The sequence below is a fragment of the Amblyraja radiata genome, chromosome 7 (genome assembly GCF_010909765.2).
Source record: "Amblyraja radiata isolate CabotCenter1 chromosome 7, sAmbRad1.1.pri, whole genome shotgun sequence".
In the NCBI taxonomy this organism is placed as follows: domain Eukaryota; kingdom Metazoa; phylum Chordata; class Chondrichthyes; order Rajiformes; family Rajidae; genus Amblyraja; species Amblyraja radiata.
This window is the reverse complement of record NC_045962.1, coordinates 15,370,139-15,394,880: the sequence shown is the minus strand read 5'-3', so window position 1 is coordinate 15,394,880 and position 24,742 is coordinate 15,370,139. Positions and strand designations below refer to the sequence as shown.

The following is a 24,742-nucleotide window of genomic DNA, read 5'->3' as shown; positions in this document are numbered from 1 at the left end:
TTAGCTTGTCCTAAAATCCTTTAACCAGGCCCATGAATAAAATTAATATGTAGGTATATTACACATTGGCATTCGATGCTGTGGGGCCCACGAAATAATACATTGTAATCTCTACCTCCAATCTTAATATATCTTTTTGAAAAGTGGGGTTGCCAAAAATATCCCTTGTTGCAACATTTGTAACTTGTTTGTAAAGGTTCATTGTTGGCATCAGTTCGATTAAAAGTACGCAGAGTGTGACTCCCTGGTTATCTGCAACTCCGTGGCCATCCACCGCTTCTTTTCCTTTCACCAATGACCCTTGGCTGCCACGTGTGATCCTTTCCCTCTTTCCACGACCGTGCCCAGCTAGCTTTAGTGCCATTGCACCTCTTCTTCCTCAGCTAAACTAACAAACAGAGCCGGATCATTAGAAGGTAACATTGGCCACCATTAAAAATGAACTGTAGAAACAAGGAACTGCAGATGCTGGTCTACAATAGAAGAAACAATTCTATTGCTGGGTAACTCAATGGGTCAGGCAGCATCTATGAAGAACATAGATAGGTGGCGTTTTGAGTCAGACTCCTTCAGACTGAACTCTTTTTAACACAGTCAATGGTTTATTGTTTCGTTGCTACTGCTGTGCGAATGTACAAAGGGTTTGTGTCGCATCTACACAGAGTGACATTATTAAAATGAGAAACCTACAGTGTAGGTATCACAGATTAAGATCCATGTCATTTTGCTCAATGCCGTAGTGTTCCCGAGTGAGCTTTATGTGAGTCCTTCTGTGGGGTTGTAACACAAGATTGGGTCCATCATTGGGAAAAAGATACAACTACACAGGAGAGTTGGATGCCTCATCAGAATCATTACTTTAGTTGAGCTTGAGGTTTAAGGGCCTCAGTAAAGGCAACGTTCTTTGTTTAATGGTCTGCGAATGAAAGGGTCCTGGGCATCTTTACACACAGATCACAGCAAATTAATGTAGTTACTGCCAGCAAGGTAGAAAGCAAATGTTCACCGAGCAAATGTTGGCCTATATTACAAGAGTATTTCAGGTCCAGTTGAGTTTATTATGCACAAGTACGTTGAAGCACAGGTACAATTAAAAAAATATTGCTCGTAGCGGAAACATAGGCACATAGACTCAGACAAACACACAAAAATAGAACCCGAAATTATAAATAAATTACACTAAAATTTCTAAAAGAAAGAAAACTGTGCAAAAATCCCCCCCCAAAATGCTAGTGTCAGAGTAGGACAGCAGTGTCCTGTTGTTGAGGGAGGATTAGAGTTGTGCAGGTTGGTTGACGAGCCTGATAGTTGTAGGCAAGCAGCTGTTACTGAACCTGGTGGTACAGTGTACCATTTAAAGAACTTTATATGAAGTTAAACGACTTGTCATCATCACTACTTCATACATGGTGTATGAAGTAGTGATGACAACAAGTTGTTTAACTTCATATAAAGTTCTTTAATATCCATATAGGTCAGTGACCATGTAAAAGCCTCCATACAGTTTTACATTCCTTATCAAACTGGCTAGCCACACCCCGAGCACTGCGCATGTGCTCAGCCAACTGCATTCCATAAGAACATGTTCTAAAAACCCGGCATGGATCTGATCAGTAATATGGTGATAGATCGACACCATTGAACCTTTGAGAAGGAACTGCAGATGCTCCCTCACCCGCTGAGTTTCTCCAGCACTTTTGTCTACCTACTCCATTGAACCTGGTGGTTTGAGCACAAGAGAAAAGAGATCTTACGGAATTATGTACGTCTAAGGGATGAATGCTCCTGAATTATTGAGTAAAGGTCTGACTCCCCAATTGAGAGGCAGAGGGATTCCAAAGCCTCGCCAGGATGAAGGGCTTTGTGTTATGACAAATGAGTAAGCAGAATGGGTCTTAGAAGCATAAAACATTATCTCATTGAAAATTCTAACAGGACTTGACAGGGTAGAGTGGGAACGATATCTCTCCTGGTTGGAGTATCTTCAAAATGTGGGGATGACCTTGGAGAATAGAGACAATTCTTCGCCCAGAGTGTAGTCAGTGGAATTCACTAGTCATGTGGGCTGTGCGGGCTCAGGTAATGAGCATGCTAAGGCAGAGATTGATAGATTTCTGAATATTTAGCGAATGTAGGGTTGGTGAAAAGATCAGACAGAACCTTATCAAATATCGAAGGCAGGAGGGCCAGTGCTGCTTTTGTACCAAAAGCCACTCCTGCTTTTGTACCGCATGTTCTTAGGATCCAGGGTTGCTTGGAAATCTAAATTAAGATTGAACTTTCCTCTTCCCTATTCCCACTCCCCACTCTTTTTCCTGATATACCTAACAAACATACATTCCATATCCAAACTAACTTCTAGGTTAATTAATAACATTTTGTGAGACATAAAACCGTCAACATAAAGGAACTATGCAGAATAGTTCAGATGACATTCCTGATGACACAACTCAGAATTTGAATGCTCTTCTTAATGCATCAGGCTTCCCACATGCAACGTGTAACTTGATCCAAGGGAATAAGTGCTGAATAGGTTGCATCTAGAAGGATACACTCACAAATGCACCCTTATCCTTTTATTCACTGTGTACAAATGGTAAGGAACGTGGTGAATTCCTGTGGATCCAAGCCCATTGTTACTGCTAATTGCAAGGTAAATGTACTTTCCAGTTTGACATAAATCCACACACCGCTGACATTTAGATGGAACATCGCTGAAACATATCTCAGTCCCATTCGCAGAAATAAAGACAGACGCACCAGTTTTATTCCCGGAAGTTCACATGATCCTCATATACTTGCATAATTTCAGAAAAGAGACAAACCTTCAAGTGCATCACTAGAGACAGGAGGGGTACACACTTTGTAAGGGTCTGAAGATGGGTCTCGACCTGAAACATCATCCATTTCTTCTCTCCAGAGACGCTGCCCATCCCGCAGAGTTACTCCAGCATATTGTGTCTACACACTTTGTAAGCTTGCTTTCAAATCTGCAAAGGTTTCAAACCTGCAAATCTGCAATTTGCTGCCTCGAATGTCTAGGATGATGTTATATACCTTACACATGCTATAGCGAACAATAACCACTACCCTTTCAACTACTGTGACTAAACATGTTTATCCACATGCCATATTTTTGAACACCTGTACGCTAACCTGTTGTCGATGTCTAATCCATTGCTAACATTTCTATTAGCAGATCGTGCATTTGCTTGTGTTTGTCAAAGCTGCTATGGCAGATTTTATTCCTTGTTTTCTTCCTGATTTGAATGCATTTTGTGAAAATAAGGTTCCTAAACATTATCCAAAATGACTTCTGAAATCAAGTGTCATACATGTTCCTGACAATTGTGGAAATTGCACTCATTGCCAAAGTTGTGACCGCAGTTTTTCAACAAGCTATAAAAGTTACCTGTCTTTCCATAGGTTCGGAGGGAATATCGAAAGTTCTTCCGTGCAAACGCGGGCAGGAAGATCTATGAATTTACCATTCAAAGAATTGTAAGTTGATGGAAATTTGTACCTCTAATTGCTGTGTAATTTAACTTATTGGCTTATTAAGTTTAAAGGCTAATTCGTGGCTCCATGCATGTGGTAGTATGTGCCTCATATTAGATGCAGCAATCTTTCATGGACAGCAAACGACTGCAGAGTAAAATCCAATTGCACTTTTATTAACTGTATGAAAATGCAATGTATTGTAAATGCAATGAAAAATATTGTATTAAGCTAATGTTAGCTGTACAATTAGAAGAATAACAAACATTGGTTTGGGGGCATCTGTAAGCAGAAACCTACTATAGTGGGCAGGTGCTAACGACCTGCACGAGAAGGTAGACGCTTCCGCCCCCACGAGTCTCGGGCAGATGGGGCTCGTCAGCCTGTGAAGGCAGTCCATCTAGGAGAGAGAAAACTCTGATTTAAAACCTCAAGTCAAGTTAAGTTTATTCGTCACATACGCATACGAGATGTGCAGTGAAATGAAAAGTGTCAATGCTTGCAGCGTTTGCAAAAAAACTACAAATCGGAACAGAATCACATATTCACATATTACATATTTGTGGGAGGAATAAACAAAGAAAAAACAGCAATTTTAAAAGACACCACACAACAGAAAATTGGTACAGTAAGTTAGTCCCTGGTGAGGCCAGGGTTTGTGCCTCCACTGCCTTGTGTCCATAACCAGGAGTAAACCTCAAGAAAATCCGGAGCCCCTAAGGTTGTCTACAACCTCGCTCTGGCAGCTCCTGTGACGGCGCTGGTGCCAAACTGTAACGGCCCCGCTGTTCCTTTGGATCGATCAGCGACATGGAGAGAGGGGACGTGCTGCATGGGGCAACAGCCTGTCCTCCACATGACATCGCCCAGATCTGCATCCGAACACACATCATCGTAAGCGACGCTGCTCTAGCCGAGGTTTGGAGCAAGCTGCCGACAACTAGGATGCATCAACTAGGATGCATCAAGCGCCTTGAGTATTTAAGCGCCTTGAGTATTAGAAAGGCGCTATATAAATCCCATCCATCATTATTATTATTATCATCCATGGTCAGTCATGACCGAGGGGGGCCTACGAATACTAAAATGTGTACCTGATGTGGTTAAAATGCAGTTTCTGGTTCCAGGGAGAAATTAGTTTTCTTTGATTCTACTATTTTACATCAGTCAACCAAGATAGGTAACACTTTCACCTCTGGGTCAGAGCTGTTTCATTGAATTCCGAAGTCGTTATTAAACATTGAAACTAGTACAACGCTGGAGTAACTCAGCTGGGCAGACAGCATTTCTGGAGAAAAGGAATGTGACATTTCGGGTTGAGTCTTCTTCAGACTCGGGGGGGGGGGGAAGGGAAAAGAGAGATATAGACGGTGGTATAGAAAGATATGCAGTTCCTTCCTACACACTGAAACTAGTACTTTGCACTGACACAAGAAGATGTTCAGCTACATTCCTACTTGTTCTCAGAAAGGTATTGAGGATTACTAGCTGCTCCGAAAACTAAAATAAATGTAAAAATAGCTTTTTTCGTCAACCAAATTATGCCAAAAATGTGACAGAACAGTTCTCAATTAAGAAGAAAATATCTGGAAAAACAAGAATTGGGAGCAGATTTGCAGGTTGAGTTCAGTTTAGTTTAGAGATACGGAGTGGAAAGCGGCTCTTCAGCCATTGATTACCCATATACACTATCACAATAGGGGCAATATACAGAAAGCAATTAACCTGCAAACCTGCACGTCTTTGGAGTGTGGGAGGAAACCGGAGCACCCGGAGAAAGCACACGTGGTCACAGGGAGAACGTACAAACGCCACACAGATAGCAGGATCGAACCTGGGTCTCTGGCGCTGTAAGGCAGCAAGTCTACCGCTGCACCACTGTGGCACTGATCTCTCATAAGGCTCAGCTTTATTTTAGCATATAAACAGCTAAAATATTATGATTATTATTTTGTCTATACTTATCTAAGTGCACCTGATAGATTTAGACAGGTCCTAAACGCCCCTCTGCCTGATGCTCTGTGTCCATATGCAAGAATCCAATTTTAGCATTAGCTATTTAAAGTGCCATGTCGTAGAGGTCAGGGAAAGGTTATTCCAGATAAGTGAATTTTGGCCAATCTGGAATTAGTCCCAAGCCAAATGACTTTCAAGTGCTGAGGTTTCCAAGTGTTCAAACATTAGGGTTGGTGGGGCTGGGGAAAAAAAGTGGCAAAGCATATGTTGTGCTCTGACATTTACCATGTAGAAGAACTCCGGACAAATTGAGGAGTCACTGGATCAGCTAAACCATGGCCACACATGAAGCCAGAATGTTGTATCTCTGCGAACCATCAAATGTCACTATCGTTCCCAGCTCAGCCTGGTCTGGGGGCAAGGTACTGTAGTGCTGGCAACGAGACTTGTTTTCCATTGACTTGTGTTCACTTTTAGAGAACAGCATGTGAAAGGGCCATGTCCTCAGAGAACATGGTTACTAATCTTGACTTGCCTTGCCAATAGACACTGCTGACGAGAATTTACTGCTTTTATATTAATACAGATGCAAAAGTATTTTTTGGATCTGAGGAATAAGTTGCCGCCACTGTCCCCAACAGAGAGGTCCTGGCCAGTGAGGCCTTACCTTTTCCTGGATGGTACACACACACAGCTGAGGAGGATCTTCCACCTGTGGAGGGTAAAAAGCAAAATTACATTCTGTTGGTTATTAATAGTAAAATACAGATTCTTTGTTGCATATTTCCTCCCTCTCCTGCCATCCGTTTCACCCTTCCTTTTCCTCCAATTCTACTTCGAATCTCACCCCCAATGTCTCCTTCCTCCATCCATCCATTCACTTGACCCTGCCCCTGTTTACTTGAATGCCTCATTCATCGTAGCCCCATTCCCTCATTCATTCGACTGATGCCCTCCTCCCCGATTTCTTGACTTCCCATTCCGTCCATTATGGACTTATTTCCAAATATACTCCATTATTTCCAACCCCACCCTTACTTCCAATTTCCAATCCCTTTTATGATGAGTTCTGATGGCTTTGGGCATCCCTGAGCTTGGAAATTAGAAACAAAAATAATGAGGATGCTTCCTCCAAAAGGCTAGATAATGATTTTCTTCCATAAAATTCACACGCGTGATTGTTTATTGAGGGCATGGTGAGAAATGTATGTACATTGTTCTCTTCCGACTTCCTCATTGTTTCCAAATAACCTCAAAACTAAATGCACCATTCTGAACCTGTGAGGAATTAGTTAATGATTTAGAAAGATTCTAGATAATGCTTTTGTTGTATAACATTATGTAGCATGCAGTATTTTTCCAGGAAAGCAAAAATCACAGTGTATTTCATATTGATGATCTTAGCTGCATAGACCAAGTATACTGTAAGACCTGTGAACAGTGTTTTAAAGGTGATTAATTTGCCTTTTAAATTTGTGATAAAAATGTTGTAGTTTCATTAACTGAGGGTGAAATAACACAAGCTCACATGATTTTTTGGACTGCAACACACAGAAGTACATTGTTTACTCTTGGCTCGAAGTATAACATAGGCAAAAGTAAAAAGAGAATTTTAAAATTAGATTTATAACCGATTATTATTGTTTTCAGTGCAAGAAATACAGGGATCAGTTCACAGACCAAAAGAGAACTACTTATGAAGAGAAGCTTGAGGCAAGTGAGCTGTTCAAGGACAAGAAAGCTTTATACACCAACAGGTAATAGCTGAAGTCAGCAAGCATCTGTACTATCCTACGCATATGTACTGTGAAATATCCTGCATAAGCATAATGGACAGCTTGATTCTAATCATGTATAGTTTTTTCGTTGACTGGATAAAGCTTTTCACTGTACCTCGATACATAGGTGTTAGTGTCCCCCCATCCTCTCCTCACCTCCCTCACCCCCACAGTGTGGCGCTACCTCCCTCCCTCCCTCTCTCCCCTGTGTGAGAGAGTGTGTCAGTGGGGAGTTTCTACTTTAATAAAAATGGTCAGCGCGGTGGCGCAGCGGGTAGAGCTGCTGCCTCACAGTGCCAGGGACCCGGGTTCGATCCTGAGCACAGGTGCTGTCTGTACAGAGATTGTACGTTCTCCCCGTGAACCGCATGGGTTTTCTCCGGGTGCTCCGGTTTCCTCCTACACTCCAAAGACATGCAGGTTTGTAGGTTAATTGGCTTTGGTAAAAAATTGTAAATTGTCCCTAGTGTGTGTAGGATTGTGTTAGTGTGCGGGGATCGCTGGTCGGCACGGACTCGATGGGCCAAAGGGCCTGTTTCTGCGCTGTATCTCTAAACTAAACTAGCGAGTGAATGGGTGATCACTGGTCGGCGCGGACACGGTGGGCCGAAGGGCCTGTTTCCACGCTGTATCTCTAAACATGCAATAATAAACAAAACTAAACCAATACTTTAAAACTGAACGAATAATCATTCCTATCCTGATATAATGAACAATGGTGCATTTCAATGCATTCCTTAAAAAAATCTGATTTTGACTGTGTAATCATTGAAATCTTTTAAATTAGCAAAAGAGATACCTTTTTATTCAAAGAAAAATATAGTATGAAAATTGCTGAAATGGTTATGCAAAAAGACTTGTGTGAACATTATATCTATTCACTAGCATGTATATTTTGTGAAATTAATTGAAAAAGAGTTACAATGATCATGCAGAAGTAACTGGAGCTGTCTTCTCTGAATCAATTTTGTTGGTCATTCCTCGTGTAGTTTCACATTCTTTCTTTTAAACACTTATCCGACTTGCTCTTAAATAGTATTTTAGTTTGTGCCTTACTGACTTACTGTGATAGATTATTCATCATCTAATTGATTTCAACGTGAAAACAAATTTATCGTGTTAAGTGTCAATGGTGAGACCTTGTTCTTGATTCACAATACTTTAAAATAATCTTCCATTACCTACTGTCTGAAAATGTTTTCAAAATTTTGAGAAGAAAATCTTTAATCGCTGTAAAAAAAAAGTTTTTTTAGAGTGATTCTTCATAATTATAATCCTCTCTCCTGTTGTCACTCCATTAACCACTGCACCATTTCAATGAATCTAATGACTTTTCAGTAATGGAATGTCCACAGCTACACACAACACTGCAACATTGCGCTAATCAGTATATTGTATAAATCAATCATTATTGCTTACCATCCTCTAAAAATGCACCATAGAAAACATGCTGCCGAATTGCATCACAACAAGGTTTGGGAAACAGCTCTTCCACAGACGCAAGAACTTGCAGAGAGTTGTGGATGTAGCCCAGTCCATTACACAGACCAAACTCCCCACCATTAACTCCATCCACACTTTACAGTGTCTCGCAGCCAACACAATCAAGGACCTCCTGACCCAGGTCATTCCTTCTTCTTCCCCACTCCTGTCAGGCAGAAGATACATAAGCTTGATAGCATATACCCACCACTCAGGAACCATTTCTGCCCAAGTTATCAGACTTCAGAACAATCCTTCTAGGAGTTAGGGCTTTAGGGTGGCACTTACAGCGCTTGTAACACCAGAGGCCCGGATTTGATCCCGACCACGGGTGCTTGTCGGTACGGAGTTTTACGTTCTACCCGTGACCGCGTGGGTTTTCTCCGAGATCTTCGGTTTCCTCCCACACTACAAAGACGTACAGGTTTGTAGGTTCATTGGTTTTGTATAAGTGTAAATTGTTCCCAGTGTGTGTAGGGTGGTGTTAATGTGTGGCGATGGATGGTCGGTGCAGACTCGGTGGGCAAAAGGGCCTGTTTCCGTGCTGTATCTCCAAACAACACTAAACTGGCTAGAGTAGATGTTACACCTTACATAATTGTGGACATAGGACTTTTGCCTCGGGAACTGTAACGTTACAATATTGAAAACTATATTCTGCACTATGGTATATTTTTATTTTTGCATTTCCTATGGTACCTGTGTACGGTTTGATTGTATTCATGTATAGTCTTATTTAATTTAATTGGATAACACACAAACAAAGGCTTTTCACTATATCTTGATGCATGTAACACTGATAAACCAACACCATATGTGTATGGGACTTTGGAGAAGATGGAACAATCTTCAGACAATCAATATCTTTACTGATACTTGATAAAATAAATGCTCAGCTAAGGTGTCATAGCTTGCCTGTACCTGGAACTGGGTTCAGCAAGTTGGTGCCTGTCAGAGAGGAGGCACCAATCTTTCACTGTGTCACGGTGGCTAAATAACTATCGTAGAGTTTAAGACTCATCATGTTTGCCCATAGGAGCAGTAGTATGATCAGAAGAATTTCATTTTGTTTACTTTCTGTAACATAATAGTAAAGATATGACCAAACAAATCTTGAAGGAATTCCGAATATATTACTATTTCCTGATGATCCTGACACAAAATGCCGGAGTAACTCAGCTGGACAGGCAGCATCTCTGGAGAGAAGGAATGGGTGACGTTTCGGGTCGAGACCCTTCTTCAGCTATTTCCTGATTAATTTGAGCAGATAAGGAAATGTGCCTATTAATCTTCTCTATTAGACAATTCATCTTTACTCCTGAATCTGATGTTCTGGTTAATTGAAAATAATATGATGACATAAGTATGTAAAAGTGTGAATTTCAATTTTGAGATTTTCTACTTGCAGTGTTCAACAACCCTTTCAAGGAGATTATCTGGAAATCAGCAAGAACCCCAAATACCAGAAGCTGAATGGTGCGGTGGAAGAGAAGATACTTCTTGCAGATGTTGTAAACAAAATTAACAGAGCTAATGGCAAGGTAGGAAGAGGTTTCCCAAAGCTGTGCCCCTTCCCCTTCATTGAGAAGTCAAGACCAGTATTTATCACTGCGGATCTGATGAACTGCCTTCTAAAGCCCCGACAGTCTATATAACTGTTCAATATAACTGTTCTATATAACTGTTCAATATGAAAAGGAACTGTTAAAAGTCTACTGTGTCTCAAACCAGACAAGGAAGGTGAATTTCCAATAACATGATTGACGGTGAAACAGAGGGTTTATTTACAACAATGCATACATTTGCTGATTGCAATTACTGGTGCTAGATTTTTTTCATTTCTTGTTTTCTTAAGTAACTGAAATAAATTATCCAGCTAGCATGGTGGGATTTCATGTCTCCAGATATTAGGCTTCTGGATTACTAGTTCAGTATGGCAACCACTATATAATATATTCCATTTTGTGATCCTGTAATGGTCTCAATTCCTATGTTATGTATCTGAAGTACATGGATAGCTGGCGTTTCAGGTCGAGATCCTTCTTCAGGCTGATCGAAGGGGGGTGGGGGAGGGGGAGAAGAAATTTGGAAGAAGGGAGAGGCAGGACAATGCGTGGCAGGTAATAGGTTGACATGGTTGAGGTGGTTTTGCTTGAGAGGACAAGATTCTTAGCTGGCTGATGTGGTGAAGTCTGATTCCTGACTTTGGCCCAAGATCTGGTCCTTGTCGTTGTTAAGTGAACATCTGTTAAAGGTACATAGAGTGGAGAAATCACCCATATTTCAATGTTATAAATAATCACCAGGATGATATACTGGAGGGTTCTCACCTCCCACAGAATTATCACCACCTGCCAGAAAAGCCAGCTGAAGGGGAGGGAAAATAGTCAACTGAATTGTTTTATTGCACTTCCGATCATTTAAAATATCACTTGGCAAACTCAGCTACAGATTGTAAGTGTGCGGTTTACAATCACACTTACAATTATTGTAACCCGCAGGGTTTGATGCACACACCAGGTTTTCCCAAATCAAACACGGATTATTATTCCACGTTATAATATTAATTATAATCTTATGAGTGACTTCTAAGAATACGCTGGTAAAAGGAGTTCTTTTATTTGATGGTGTAGCAACACCATTGTTTTTATTTGACTATTGGATTACCTATACCATGCAAATCAGCACACCTGGAAACCTTCCAGCTCATTGTAAAATTTCTGGGCTATATAAACTTACGGGAAGTTCTAGTCTCAACGCAATGGCTAGTGTCAATTCTGCACTAAAATCTTTGTGAAAATCATGTTAAGCTTAAATGTTATTTTGTCCTTATTCTTGTGATTTTCAATGACATTCTTCCTTGCTTGATGAAGGGAACACCAAGGATCTTCTTATTAACCAAGAGCAACTTCATCATTGCTGATCAAAAGTCAGGCCAGATCAAATCCAACATTCCCGTCATGGACATCACAAGTGTATCCGTGAGCAAGCAGACAGATGGACTCTTCGCTGTACACCTCAAAGAGGTAGGGGCTTCATGATTAGACTCCATTATCCAAATGTATAATACAGAGATGAACTGCAGCAATGTCTATGACCTAACCAAGTATCCTGTTCTTTGCAGAAAACAAAAACTTTTCAAAAATTATTTTAAAAATGTAGGAGTGAGAATAAAGGCTTACAATCTTTATTTTCTTCCCAGCTGTGTTAATTTAGTCCTTCACCAATGGTTATTTGAAGAATTACTGCAATACTTTAATTTCCGTTTACATAAATACAAGAAATTTGTTTGGACCAGGACTTAATATCATAAAGGGTTTAAAAATTTGGAAACACATAGTTAGATTACAGAAACATGAATACAAATTACACGCAGGAGGAAGCCAGCTGACTTTTTGAGATTCCTGCGGCATTCAATTCAATCTTGGCTGACATTTGATCATAACACCATATTCCTGCTATTTCACCTATTCCTCTTCATGCCTTTTGTGCCTGGAAATCCAGCTTTTAGTTCTAAAATATGTTCAGTGACTTGGCTTCCACAGCCTTGTGCGATAGAGAATTTCACAGCAAAACACCACATTGTGGATAAACATAGTGGGTCAGACAGCATCTGGGGAAGGAATGGACAGGTGAGGACCCTCCTTCAGACTCACATGTCCCCTAACCTATGAATGAAGACATTTCTCAGTCCTAGATATATTAGCATCCATTCTGTAACGGTGACATCTAACTCTAGACTCCCCAACCAAGGGAAACATCGTCCCTGCACTCAGCCTGTCAAACTCTTTCAGAGCTCTGTCGGAAGGAATTGCATCTGCTTGCTTATACCGAAGATAGACACAAAGTGCTGGAGTAACTCAGCGGGTCAGGCAGCAGCTCTGGAGAAATGTTACCAGGTGACGTTTCAGATCGGAACACTCCTTCAGACTTCTGACCTGAAACGGCATGTATTCCTTTTCTCCAGAGATCTGCCATGATTGAATGGCGGAGTAGACTCGATGGGCCGAATGGTCTAATTCTACTTCTATAACTTGTGCATTTGTGACATGGGAGACTCTTGGATTCCTGGACTCTTGGATTATCTTTGTTAACCAGGCCTTTAGTCTAAGTGGAAGAATGGAAGGCTTATATATTCATTGTACTTTATGAATTTAGATTGTTCCAAAGTGCTTTATGGTCAATGAAGCGCTTCTAATAGATAATCACTTTTGTGATGCTATGGCAGACAATTTACATGCAGCAAATTACTACAAACTGATTGAACAATCTGTTTCAAGAAATAAGATTGAAGTATAGATATTACACAAATTACGCATTCATACACCCTTTTAAATATTCTCGAGGAATCCTTTGCATCGCCTGAGAAGGCAGACACTTCTTGATTTATCTTTCGTCCAAACATCATCACCTCTAACAACATAGAAAATTGGTGCAGGAATAGGCCATTCGGCCCTTCGAGCCAGCACTGCCATTCAATATGATCATGGCTGATCATCCAGAATCCGTACCCCGTTCCAGCTTTCTCCCCATATCCCTTGATTCCATTAGCCATAAGAGCCACATTCAACTCTCTCTTGAATACATCAATACCTTTTTATGGTATAGCTATTTGTGATCAATTCTCTACACTGAGATCTGAACCCACAACTTTAGGATGACATGAAGCCAATGCATGTGACATCAGCCAAAATCAGTTTCTGGCACAGCTCAAATACTCTACAGAACAGAAGGTACCTTTGTTATCCACCCAAACTTCTTTTGGTTTTAGTTTTAGAGATACAGCATGGGGACAGGCCCCTCGGCCCACCAAGTCCACACTGACCATTGACCACCTGTTCACGCTAGTTCTATGGTATTCCGCTTTCTCAACCGCTCCCTAGACACGAGTGGCAATTTACAGAGGCCAATTCATCTACAAAGCTTCATGTCTTTTGGATGTGGGAGGAAACTGGAGCACCCATACGAAATTTGCATGGTCATATGGAGAACGTGCACACTCCTCACAGACAGCACCAAACTCAGGTCTCTGGGGGCTGTGAGGCAGTAGCTCTGCCAGCTGCACCACTGTGCCGCAGACTCTTAACGTGAAGACTACTCACATGCAGCTGATCCCAGTCTAGCTACAGATTAGTACATGGAAGATAGGAGGGAAAATAATGACAGCACCAATGTAGGCACAACTTGGGCCAAAGAGAAATATTCTTACAGTATTTCCCTTACATTCTCAGCAGAACATGTACAACTTCCACCTTGTTAGGTTAAACAGTAACAGGATGTAATTGTGGTTTCGAGTGGCCATTAATAAGAATGTCTTAGTTCCCATCTGTTCTAGAAACGTCATAAAGGCATCTTAGAGACTTGGCGCTGGAGAATGGTTACACTTCAGAAAAATGAAATAAATCTAGAGCCAACTATCCAAACGTTCCCGGAATAATAAGTTGCTGACCTAATGTGAACATTAGTGTATGATTAACGTTTTACATTAAAAGATCTTGTGGGTTGAAGTTATTACTAAATTTTGTCTGATTTTTTAAGGTAGTTTTAAATTTCCCTGCATCACATTCACTTATGACATTCAAAGCATTGCATTATATGAAAGACTTTTTAAATAAGGTAGGTACGGACAAAAATTCAGGTCAACGCCACCTCGTCTGGTCAGTTCAACTTTGCCAACGTTAAACAAGGGCTTGTGAAAGAAGGGTCAAAGCACTCACTATTACATTGAAGCAACTGTGTGTAACATGAGGTTAAATACATGCATGAGCCGTTATCCCACAACATAAGTAACATGTGCTTGTGCTGTCCCCAAACACAATGCCAATACATGCACATGCCCAGGGATTACAGAACACAAGCAACTTGCTTAAAAACCCAGCAAATAAAATTTAACTTGCTAAACAACAATGAGCGGACGTTATTTAGTATTGTTGATTAAAGCAGATTATAAACACAGTAGATTTATTAAATCTGGTTTAGCACAGTCATGGCCTTGCTCCATGTAATATGCATGTGTCTTCAGTTATCCCATTACAGCCTATGACTTCAGCATTTTTTTTTTCAAATTTGTCAATTACATAAGAGTTAAATTAGAATCCAGTTCAATGGTGTATTTGGGAAAAATATGATCAAATTATGCATGTGCTCAGATTTGCTTGGGTGGATCATGCCACATAATGCACAGATATTTCCATGTCCGTCCCTATCTAATTGTTTAACCGCTGACTTACTCCAGCTTTTTGCATCTATCCTATTTAATTGTTGTTGGTTTCCATTATGACTTGGGAGCTTTTCTGCTGGAATGAAGGAAAATTGCTGCTGACAAAGATGGAATTTTTTTTTAAATTCCTATGTCAAAATAAACGGATTGAACATACTATATGAGGAGAAGTATTACATTTAATACCCTCTGCAATTGCCATAGCAACAAAGTGCAGTCTGCCCAGACTCTGCTGTGGATTTTAGAGCACAATAGTATAGGAGCAGGATTTGGCCACCAAACAGCCCATCAGGTGTGTTCTGCTAGTCAATATGATCTTTGCTGATCTGTGATGGCTTCAACTCCTCTACTGTACCAGTTCACCACAACCCTACAAATATTTATCTGTCGCAATCTTAAATATATCTCCACCTTAAAATGGCAAGTACCAGACCATTGAGTAGACCAGAGATCTTTCTTCCCTGTGGCTATCAAACTGTACAACTCCTCCCCCTTCTGTTATGGGGTAGATTGACTCCCCTTCCCCTCCCCCCCCCCCCCCCCCCCCCCCCCCCCGTACAAACTATAAAAATAGTTTATTTAGAAGGACAGATGATGAAACCTCTGCCATAAAAATAGTCCAAATCTTCTTGGGGGTCTCCGGGATTCGCTTGTCATGTTCACAGCTTGAGGTTAAAATTGGTACTTCTGTAGTCATGGTTTGAGTTTATACAAGAGATTCTTTGAGATACGATTATGTGTGAGCTCCTTCTAGTGACTGGAGAATATATTGCATTCCTGGGTTTTTTTCATGGGAATACTTTGCAGTAATATGTCTCATAAAATGTGATTATTTTTATGATTAAAACGTATAACCTTTATAATTAAAGCCAAATCTCGTAAACAAAAAAAAAAAGTGGAACACCTTTCCATTTTTTTTTACATTTAATATTCCAAGGTTACGAGACTTTCATTCAACAAAATACTTTGGTTCCATTCTGAGAAGTAGCACCACACTATTTGCTAAAATAAAAACAGATATGGACTGTTTGCCCAGTGAATCTAGCACCTGGTTCTTGCTGCGAGAAATCTCGAAGCCTAAAAAGAGAGAAAGATTTTTGGTACGACTGTAAATCTCAGGTGCTGTGGTGCTGGTCAGTATTTGAAATGAGGATGTCAGCGGGAATGTCATCAGGAATACTAATCTCAGTTTCTTTTAATCACAGGGTTCCACTGCAGCTTCTAAGGGTGATTTTCTATTCACCAGTGACCGTTTGATTGAGATAATCACCAAGCTTTATCGCATAATATTCTCCAAGACCAACCAGAAGATAGCTGTTGAAATAAACAACGAGTAAGTACTATGGACCTTTTATTTTGAGGAAAGAAAGGGAAAGATACATGAAGTTATAAATCTGTAATAAGTGCTGGAAATGAACACAAAGTTGCTCAAGACCTGAGAGAAGATGGAACATCACCTCTTGTTAGAATGGGTGTGTTTTTTAATCTATTCATAGACTCATAAGCAATAGACAATAGGTGCAGGAGTAGGCCATTCGGCCCTTCGAGCCAGCACCACCATTCCATGTGATCATGGCTGATCATCCCCAATCAGTACCCCGTTCCTGCCTTCTCCCCATAGCCCCTGACTCCGCTATTTTTAAGAGGCTTATCTAGCTCTCTCTTGAAAGCATCCAGAGAACCGGCCTCCACCGTCCTCTGAGGCAGAGAATTCCACAGACATAGGGTCATGCACAATGGAAACAGGTCCATCGGCCCAACTCTTCAATGCTAATAAAGATGCCGGTCTAAACTAGTCATATTTACACATGTTTGACCTGCATCCTTTTAAATCTTTGTTATCCATGTACCTGTTCAAATGTCTTTTAAATGTTTGTATTGTACCTGCTTATAATTCTTCCTCTAACAACTCATTTAATATATATATAGATACAAACCATACTCTCCATAAAAAAAGTTGTACCTTAGATTCCTATTAAACCTTTCCCATCTCATCTTAAGTCTATGCCCTCTGATTCTTGATTCCCCAACCCTGGGAAAAAGGTTGTGTGCACTCACCTTACTCTCATGATTTTATAAACCTCTATAAGATCACCCTTGAGTCACCTACACCCTAAATTGCAAAGAATACATCGATAGATGCTCCTGAACACATCATCAGTGATGTAACCTGGGGTCATTGGGTGTTTCGGGTCTTTCAACATCAGACACCCTCACCCAGGCGACCCAGCCGTGGTTGATAGACCACGACTTGTTCAGGTGACATTCGCTCCTCTCCATGGACCTTCTCTCCTGATCCAGAGCCATCTCGAGGCCTTCTCCGCTGCCTCTGTGGTGTTCTTGATGGCCCTTCTCCTCGCCACTCCGTTGATGCCCAGTGCACTCAAGGCTTTGTAGAGCGATTGCCCTGCAAAACCTCTGCAGCCAACCTCGATGGGCATACACCTTGCCTTCCAGCCCCAATGAATAAGGTCTACCCAATCTCTCTCTTTAACTCAGTCCCTCAAGTCATGGCAACATCTATGTAAAATCTTTTGTCCCTCTTTTCGCCTTAAAGTCATCCTCCTTGTGACAGGGTGACCAAAACTGAACAGGTGTGGTCTCACCAAAGTTTATTTATTTATTTTTTTAAATAATTTTTATTATAAGCAATTGTACAAGAATAAAACATTCGGCATGTAAAATTATACAATTATTGTACAGCTTCAATTTTGACCTTTTAACCTGAAAACGAGGGAAAAGAAGAGAGAAAGAACAAGAGAGGGAAAAAATAAAAAGTGAAAAGATAGGACCCCTAGAATACCAAGGTAGTGTGGCCAAAGAGTGAAAAGGAAATATAAGAAAGGAAAAGGAAAAAAAGAAAAAAAGAAGGAAAAAAAAGAAAAAAAGAAAAAAGTGGAGATCTCACCAAAGTTTTGTACATGACATCGCAACTTCTATACTCGGTGCCCTTACTGATGAATGTGTACCAACAGCCTTTTACACCACCCTGCCTACTGAGAAGCCACTTTGAGGAAACTATGTACTTGTACCCCTCAGTCCTTTGAAGGTCCTGGTTGAATTAAACTCCATTTGGCAATCATTGGTCCATTTACCCAGCTGATCACGATCTCACTGGTTTCACCACCTTTTTTAGGGTCATCTGCAAACTTACAAACCATGCCTTTCACATTCTAATCCAATTCGTTAAAATAGATGACCAACAACATTGGACCCAGCACCCATCCCTGATGTCTCCAGTCTAAATTACCACCCACTTTCATCTTCTGCTTCGTGCCATCAAGTCAAGGAAAGATATATTAGTCTTGTAGAGGTGGATCGCAAAAGTTGTTTCCTCCACTCTTTTATCCTCTTCCCCAATAGTTCTATACCAATAAACAATTGACCGGCATAGCGGGGCGGCACAGTAGTACAGCAGTAGAGTTGCTGTCTCACAGTGCCAGAGATGCAGGTTTGATTCTGACTACGGGTGCTGTCTGTACAGAGTTTGTACGTTCCCCCTGTGACCGTGTGGGTTTACTCCGGGTGCACCGGTTTCCTCCTACACTCCAAAAGATGTGCAGGTTTGTAGGTTAACCGGCTTCTGCAAATTGCCCTGAGTGCATAGGATAGAACTGGTGTATGGGTGAAAGTTTTGTCGGCGCGGACCCAGACGGCTAAAGGGCCTGTTTTCATGTGGTATCTCTAAACTAAACTAGACACAGCAGAAGTTGGGAACGAGGAGAGGCACCATTCCATCTTTATTGCTGCTCATGTCTAGATTTCTGTTCTCTGAATAGGACTGCAGGTTGAGCGTGCATCTCCAGTCAACTAGCTGCCATGCTGCCAAACCTTCCAGTGCCAGGGGTGGTGGTGGAGGCCAGGGGCGGAAATCCTGGGGGGGGACAGGGGGGGCTCTCCCCCCCCCCCTGCTTTGAGAGGAGGGGGACAATCCCCCCCCCATTTTTGGTAATCCAGACTTTATCAGACGCTTTCTAAGGGCTGATTCGGCCCATTCGTGGGGCCTTTCAGCGCCCAGCGCGGCTTAAAATCAAACTGCTGCGTCGAGGCGATCTCAGCTCCCGATGTTGAAGCCCCCGCCAGCCGATGAAAGAACCCGTGAACGGGCTTATTCAAGCCCCATGATTCGGGGGGGATGAAGCTGCTGTTGCTGGAGTTCAGAGTCGGTCACCAACCAGGTCAGCTCCCGATCTTACCGTCCACAGACCCCACGGCCGAAGCCTCACGTGTGTGCGAATGCGCACGCGCAGCCGGCAAGAAATTGTGTCTCCCTCATGTTTTGATAGCGATTTCCGCACATGGTGGAGGCATAAATGATCGTGGCGTTTAAGCCAGGCACATGGAAATGCAGGGAATAGAAGTATATGGATCATGCACAGCCAGATGAGATCAATTTAACTCAGCACCATGTTTGGCACAAACATTGTGGGCTGAAGGGCCCTTTCCTGTGTTGGAAGGAACTGCGGATGCTGATTTACACCAAAGATAGACACAGATTGCTGGAGTAACTTAGTGGGACAGACAGCATCTCTGGAGAGAAGGAATGGGTGACGTTTCAGGTTGAGATCCCTCTTTAGATCTGAAGAAGGATCTCGACCCGAAATGTCACCCATTCCTTCTCCCCAGAGATGTCCTGCCTGTCCCGCTGAGTTACTCCAGCAATTTGGACCCTTTTCCTGTGTTGTGCTTTTCTATGTTCCCTTCTACGTTCATATCTTCTCATGCAAAATATTTTACTGGCATATTCACTGAGAATTATCCACTTTGGTGATTAATAAAACAGGAAGGCAGATTATTATCTAAATGGTGTCAAGTTGGGAAAAGGAGAAGTACAATGGGATCTGGGGGTTCTTGCTCATCAGTCACTGGAAAGTAAGCATGCAGGTACAGCAGGCAGTGAAGAAAGCGAATGGCATGTTGGCCTTCATAACAAGAGGAGTTGAGTTTAGGAGCAAAGAGGTCCTTCTGCAGTTGTACAGGGCCCTAGTGAAACCATACCTGGAGTATTGGGTGCAGTTTTGGTCTCCAAATTTGAGGAAGGTTAATTCCTGGGATGGCGGGACTGTCATATGTTGATAGAATGGAGCGGCTGGGCTTGTTAACTCTGGAATTTAGAAGGATGAGAGTTTTATTGCAACATAAAAGATTATTAAGGGTTTGGACACGCTAGAGGCAGGAAACATGTTCCCAATGTTGGGGGAATCCAGAAGCAGGGGCCACAGTTTAAGAATAAGGGATAAGCCATTTAGAACGGAGATGAGGAAATACTTTTTCATCCAGAGAGTGGTGAGTCTGTGGAATTCTCTGCCTCAGAGGGCATTGGAGGCCGGTTCTCTGGCTGCTTTCTAGAGAGAGTTAGATATACCTCTTAAAGATAGCGAAGTCAAGGGATATGGGGAGAAGGCAGGACAAAAGGACAAAGGACATTTATTGTCACATACACCAATTGGTGCAGTGAAATTTGAGTTACCATGCAGCACACAAATAACACAACACTTTAGAATTTAACTTAAAACATAAAAAACATCCCCCCACAGCGGAATCAACGATTCCCACTGTGAGGGAAGGCAACTAAATTCAGTCCACTTCCTCTGTTCACCCGTGGTCGGGGCCTATTGAGGCCTCCGCAGATGCCGCTATAGTGGCCTGATGTTTCAGGCCCTCGAAAGGAAGAACACTCTCAGTGGCCCGGAGCCTCCGAATCGGCCACTTCCTACCGGAGACGGTGGCTCCCGAACGGGGTACTGATTGTAGATGATCAGCCATGATCTCATTGAATGGCGGTGCTGGCTCAAAGGGCCGAATGGACTACTCCTGCACCTATTGTCTATTGTCTCATTTAACCATATAACAATTACAGCACGGAAACAGGCCATCTCGGCCCTACAAGTCCGTGCCGAGATTTAGTCTCTATTATAGACCTTTTTCTGATTGTCTAAACCTCCCATTTTTTTACAAGGCTGTAAACTTCATAGGTTGCTGTTCATTTCACTTCATGACCGCCAACATGTGGAGCCGCAGTTCCATATCACTTCAATCACATACCTCTCAGGTTTTACTGATCTCAGAACATACTCTGCTTGGTGAGCTCCAGTTTAAACCTTTCAAGAGGTAAAAGCGTTTGAATCAAGTCACCTGCTCGCAAAGAAAGGTTATGACACACATCTTCACGGTTAATGTGAGGAAATTAATTTGCTATGATGCTGGCATGGTCAGTGGAATCTGAGACTAGAGTTTATGCATGAGAATTCCCAGCATAAATTGGGGATTGTAATTGTTTAATTTTCATCTTACTATCGTGAAGGAGTATGCATTACACCTAGGATCAATGCAATGCCATTTTATGTTGAAGTGAATAATGAATGGGATGGGCAGACACAGTAGAGCACACAATCCAGTTTACAAAACCCATGTGTGGGCCCTGAGATAGACACAACGTGCTGGTGTAACTCAATGGGTCAGGCAGCATCTCCGGAAAAATGAATAGGCGACGCTTTGGGTTGGAACCCTTTAGTTTACTTTAGTTTAGAGATACAGCGCGGAAACAATCCCGACAGCCCACCGACTCCAGCGATCCCCGCACATTAACACTACCCGACACACACTCGGGACAATTTTACATTTATACCAAGCCAATGAACCTCCAAACCTGCGCATCTTTGGAGTGTGGGAGGAAACAGAAGATCTCGGAGAAACCCCAAGCAGGTCACGCGGAGAATGTACAAACTCCATACAGACAAGCACCCGTAGTCAGGATCAAACTCTGGTCTCTGGCGCTGTAAGGCAGCAACACTACCACTCTGTCACCGTGCCGCCCAGACTTCCTCTGAAGAGGGTCCCTACCCAAAGCATTAAGCCTCCATTTTCTCCAGAGATGCTGCCTGATGCGCTGCTTATCTTTGGTGTCAACCAGCATCTGCAGTTCATTTTGATTGCACCGTTTGGGCCCTGCTTCTTTGTACTGAAGCCACATTCCCTTGTTAAGTAGACAAATTAGTAATGAATGTATCACAGCAAGAGGTCATTTATGATTTTGTTATTGGATATTATTAAGTGCGATGTTTAATTTTATCTTCCTTTAGATTTCTCGTTCAGTTCAATCAGGATAAAGTCTGCGTGAAGTTTATTCAGGGGGCACAGAAGAATGGCAACCTCCCTGCATGCAAGAGGAAAAATAATCGTCTCCTAGAAGTCACAGTTCCATAACTGCATATCTTGACTTTTTTTCTGGGACAATTTATCGCTGCACATATGATTATATATTTTTTTCTGTTAAGTTTTGCTTCTCCTGAGGATGTGACAGGATGATAATGATTAAGTCATGAAACAATGAAGTCAATTTATTTTCTACTTCTAAGATTGGTTCTCAAAACTTTTTTTAAAAAAGGGTTCCTTTCACAAATCTCAGGGTGGTAGTTCCTCCATCGCATTGCAAATAAATGACCTGGTTGATGTGTTGTTGTGCAGGACAGGGGAAGAAGGTCATGGGTTATGGATTGAGATCTGGGAAGAGGAATTATTGTTCTGGGTGGGGGAGGCTGGCATGTAGACGGAGCTGAATGGCCCCTTATTGTGCCATGATTGTCCACGATCCGTGGTTTTATTGCATGGCTAGTTTACGTCAGCTTGGGCCTGAAGTAGAACACTACATTTGGGAAGGGCCTGTCCCACTATACAAGGTAATTCAAGACATTCTCCGAGTTCGAATCAGGGGAACGCTCGGGAGAACTCTTGAATTACCTCGTACAGTGGGACAGGCCCTTAAGACGTCTGCTGAACTCTCACTGCCAAAGGTTACATGATCCAAAAAGCCACTTGGCTGAGGCGTCAGAGAGATGACGTTTCAAACTTGTACGATGACCTAAGCCAGTACCTTCAGGAGAAAGGGGGAGGTTGGGGATTATTGGGCGAGATCTCTAGATGGGAAACAAAAAAAAAAAGACATTTAAATGTAAAGGAGATCTGGGGATTTTAACCAGATTCATGAACTTGGACCTAAGCTAGATGCCTAGGTATGTGGAACATTATAGTTTCAGCTTTCTGCAAGGCAGAAGCTAGCACAAAGTGGAGTAAGCAATCTGATTTTAAAATGAAATGAGTGGAGTAAGAAGCCACTTGGTGATTATATTTCTAACGTTGCATATTAGAGACTGTCTCTTGGTTAAGGGTCAGGCTTTCATTGATCAGACTGTGTACAGGAAAACTGCTTGTTTTAATAAGAAATAATTGTATGTAATGTGTCACAAAAAACCACAGGTTTTAAAGTTTGTAAAGGCTATTTATGTTACATTTCTGGGAGAATTGCTCAATACAGGTCAGCAGCTGTGTAGAAAGCTGTAAAGCATCAGGCAGGCCAATAAAAATCTTGCTTGGTCGCTATGATTTATAGAATTCACTTTGCACAGGCTTAAATAAAAACACTAACAGGAAATGAAATGAAATGCCATTCCAAGTACAAAGTAACAAGTGAGGGAAAGAGATGTAAATAGATTGAGGCTGGTATGGTGATCGTGGTCCAATTTAATTGTGATATAATGATGGTGTGCTAAAATGTTATAATCATATTTTTGTATTTAATACCTCTTTCAAGCTCATCATGCCTGCAGAGTTTGTGTATCAGACTATGGTCAAAATCAAAATTCAAGCAACTGATTTATTAATCTTTTATAAATCTGTCAAATGTATATGGCTGTGGTGTCTTCTACTGCAAGTGTGAGTAAACATACTGATTCAGCTCTTGGGCTTTCAAATGAGAGGTAAGCATCGCAAATTAGGAATTACAGAAATCGTGTTGGGAATAATTCCACATGCATATGAAACTAAGATAAATGACCAAGGATAAGCATTGAGCTGCAGATGCAGAACATATTTGATTATTAATACATCAGCCTTTCAAAATAAAATTGAAAAAAATTGACGTTTCTGCCACTCCTTCCTCAAAGAGGGACTGCGATGTCCGTGGCAATGAGAGAAACTCATGCATCATTGTATTTCAATGTAAAATGGCCAATTTATCTTGCTTGTGTTTATCGATGGTCTGCATCACTGAAAGAAGAACCAGAGTGTTTCTGATGCTGGGTTCATTTCAATATCTCTGTGCCAAATGAGATAAAAAACAACAATGGTTTGACATTCAACCCGTCATCAGGTTTGGGTAGATCCAACTTAGATAAGTTATTAGGTAGTAGAATGCAATTGAGAAGTTTAATGCTTTGACCCTGCACATGATACAGCCATTGTAAAACTGCAGATTATTAGGGATTTCGAATCCACATATTTTATAAGACACTGCAATTTAGCATGATGTACAGAATCGTGTCCAGAGTAGGGGAATCGAGGACATGAGAACAAAGGGTCAAGGTGAAGGGGAAAATATTTAATAGGTATCTGAGGGGTAATTCTTTCACTCAAAGGGTGGTGGGTGTATGGAACAAGCTGCCAGGTGAGGTAGTTGAGGCTGGGACTAGCCCAACATTTAAGAAACAGACAGGTACATGGATAGGGCAGGTTTAGAGGGATATGGACCAAACGCGGGCAGGTGGGACTAGTGTAGCTGGGACATGTTGGCCGGTGTGGGCAAGTTTCCACACTGTATCACTCTAGGAGGGTTTAGTACTCTTTATTTGTAAGCATTCACTTGCAGTTTCACATGAAAACACACATGAGACAATTTATTTTGAGTCATTACCATCCTTGAGTGAGATTGTTCAGCAAGGATTGTTCATTCCTACAAAATCCACAAAGAAATCTGACTGTTTATTTTCCTTTCCGTTGCCTGTTCTAAAGTTAAACTGCACAAAAATGCTTA

The 24,742-nt window shown here is 41.6% G+C and overlaps 1 protein-coding gene across 6 annotated transcripts in view; it reads left to right on the top strand.

Moving 5' to 3' along the window:
- myo1b (myosin IB) overlaps positions 1–23,851 on the top strand; it is a 272,707-nt gene extending 248,856 nt beyond the window's left edge. For all 6 annotated transcript variants that reach the window (XM_033023743.1, XM_033023747.1, XM_033023745.1 and 3 more), the window contains 7 exons: positions 3,427–3,501; positions 6,041–6,175; positions 7,105–7,211; positions 10,123–10,255; positions 11,588–11,740; positions 16,140–16,267; positions 22,017–23,851. In XM_033023743.1, the coding sequence (XP_032879634.1) occupies positions 3,427–3,501; positions 6,041–6,175; positions 7,105–7,211; positions 10,123–10,255; positions 11,588–11,740; positions 16,140–16,267; positions 22,017–22,140 (855 nt within the window). In that variant the 3' untranslated portion in view covers positions 22,141–23,851. The remainder of the gene's footprint in view (positions 1–3,426; positions 3,502–6,040; positions 6,176–7,104; positions 7,212–10,122; positions 10,256–11,587; positions 11,741–16,139; positions 16,268–22,016) is intronic.
- The last annotated feature ends 891 nt before the right edge of the window (positions 23,852–24,742 follow it).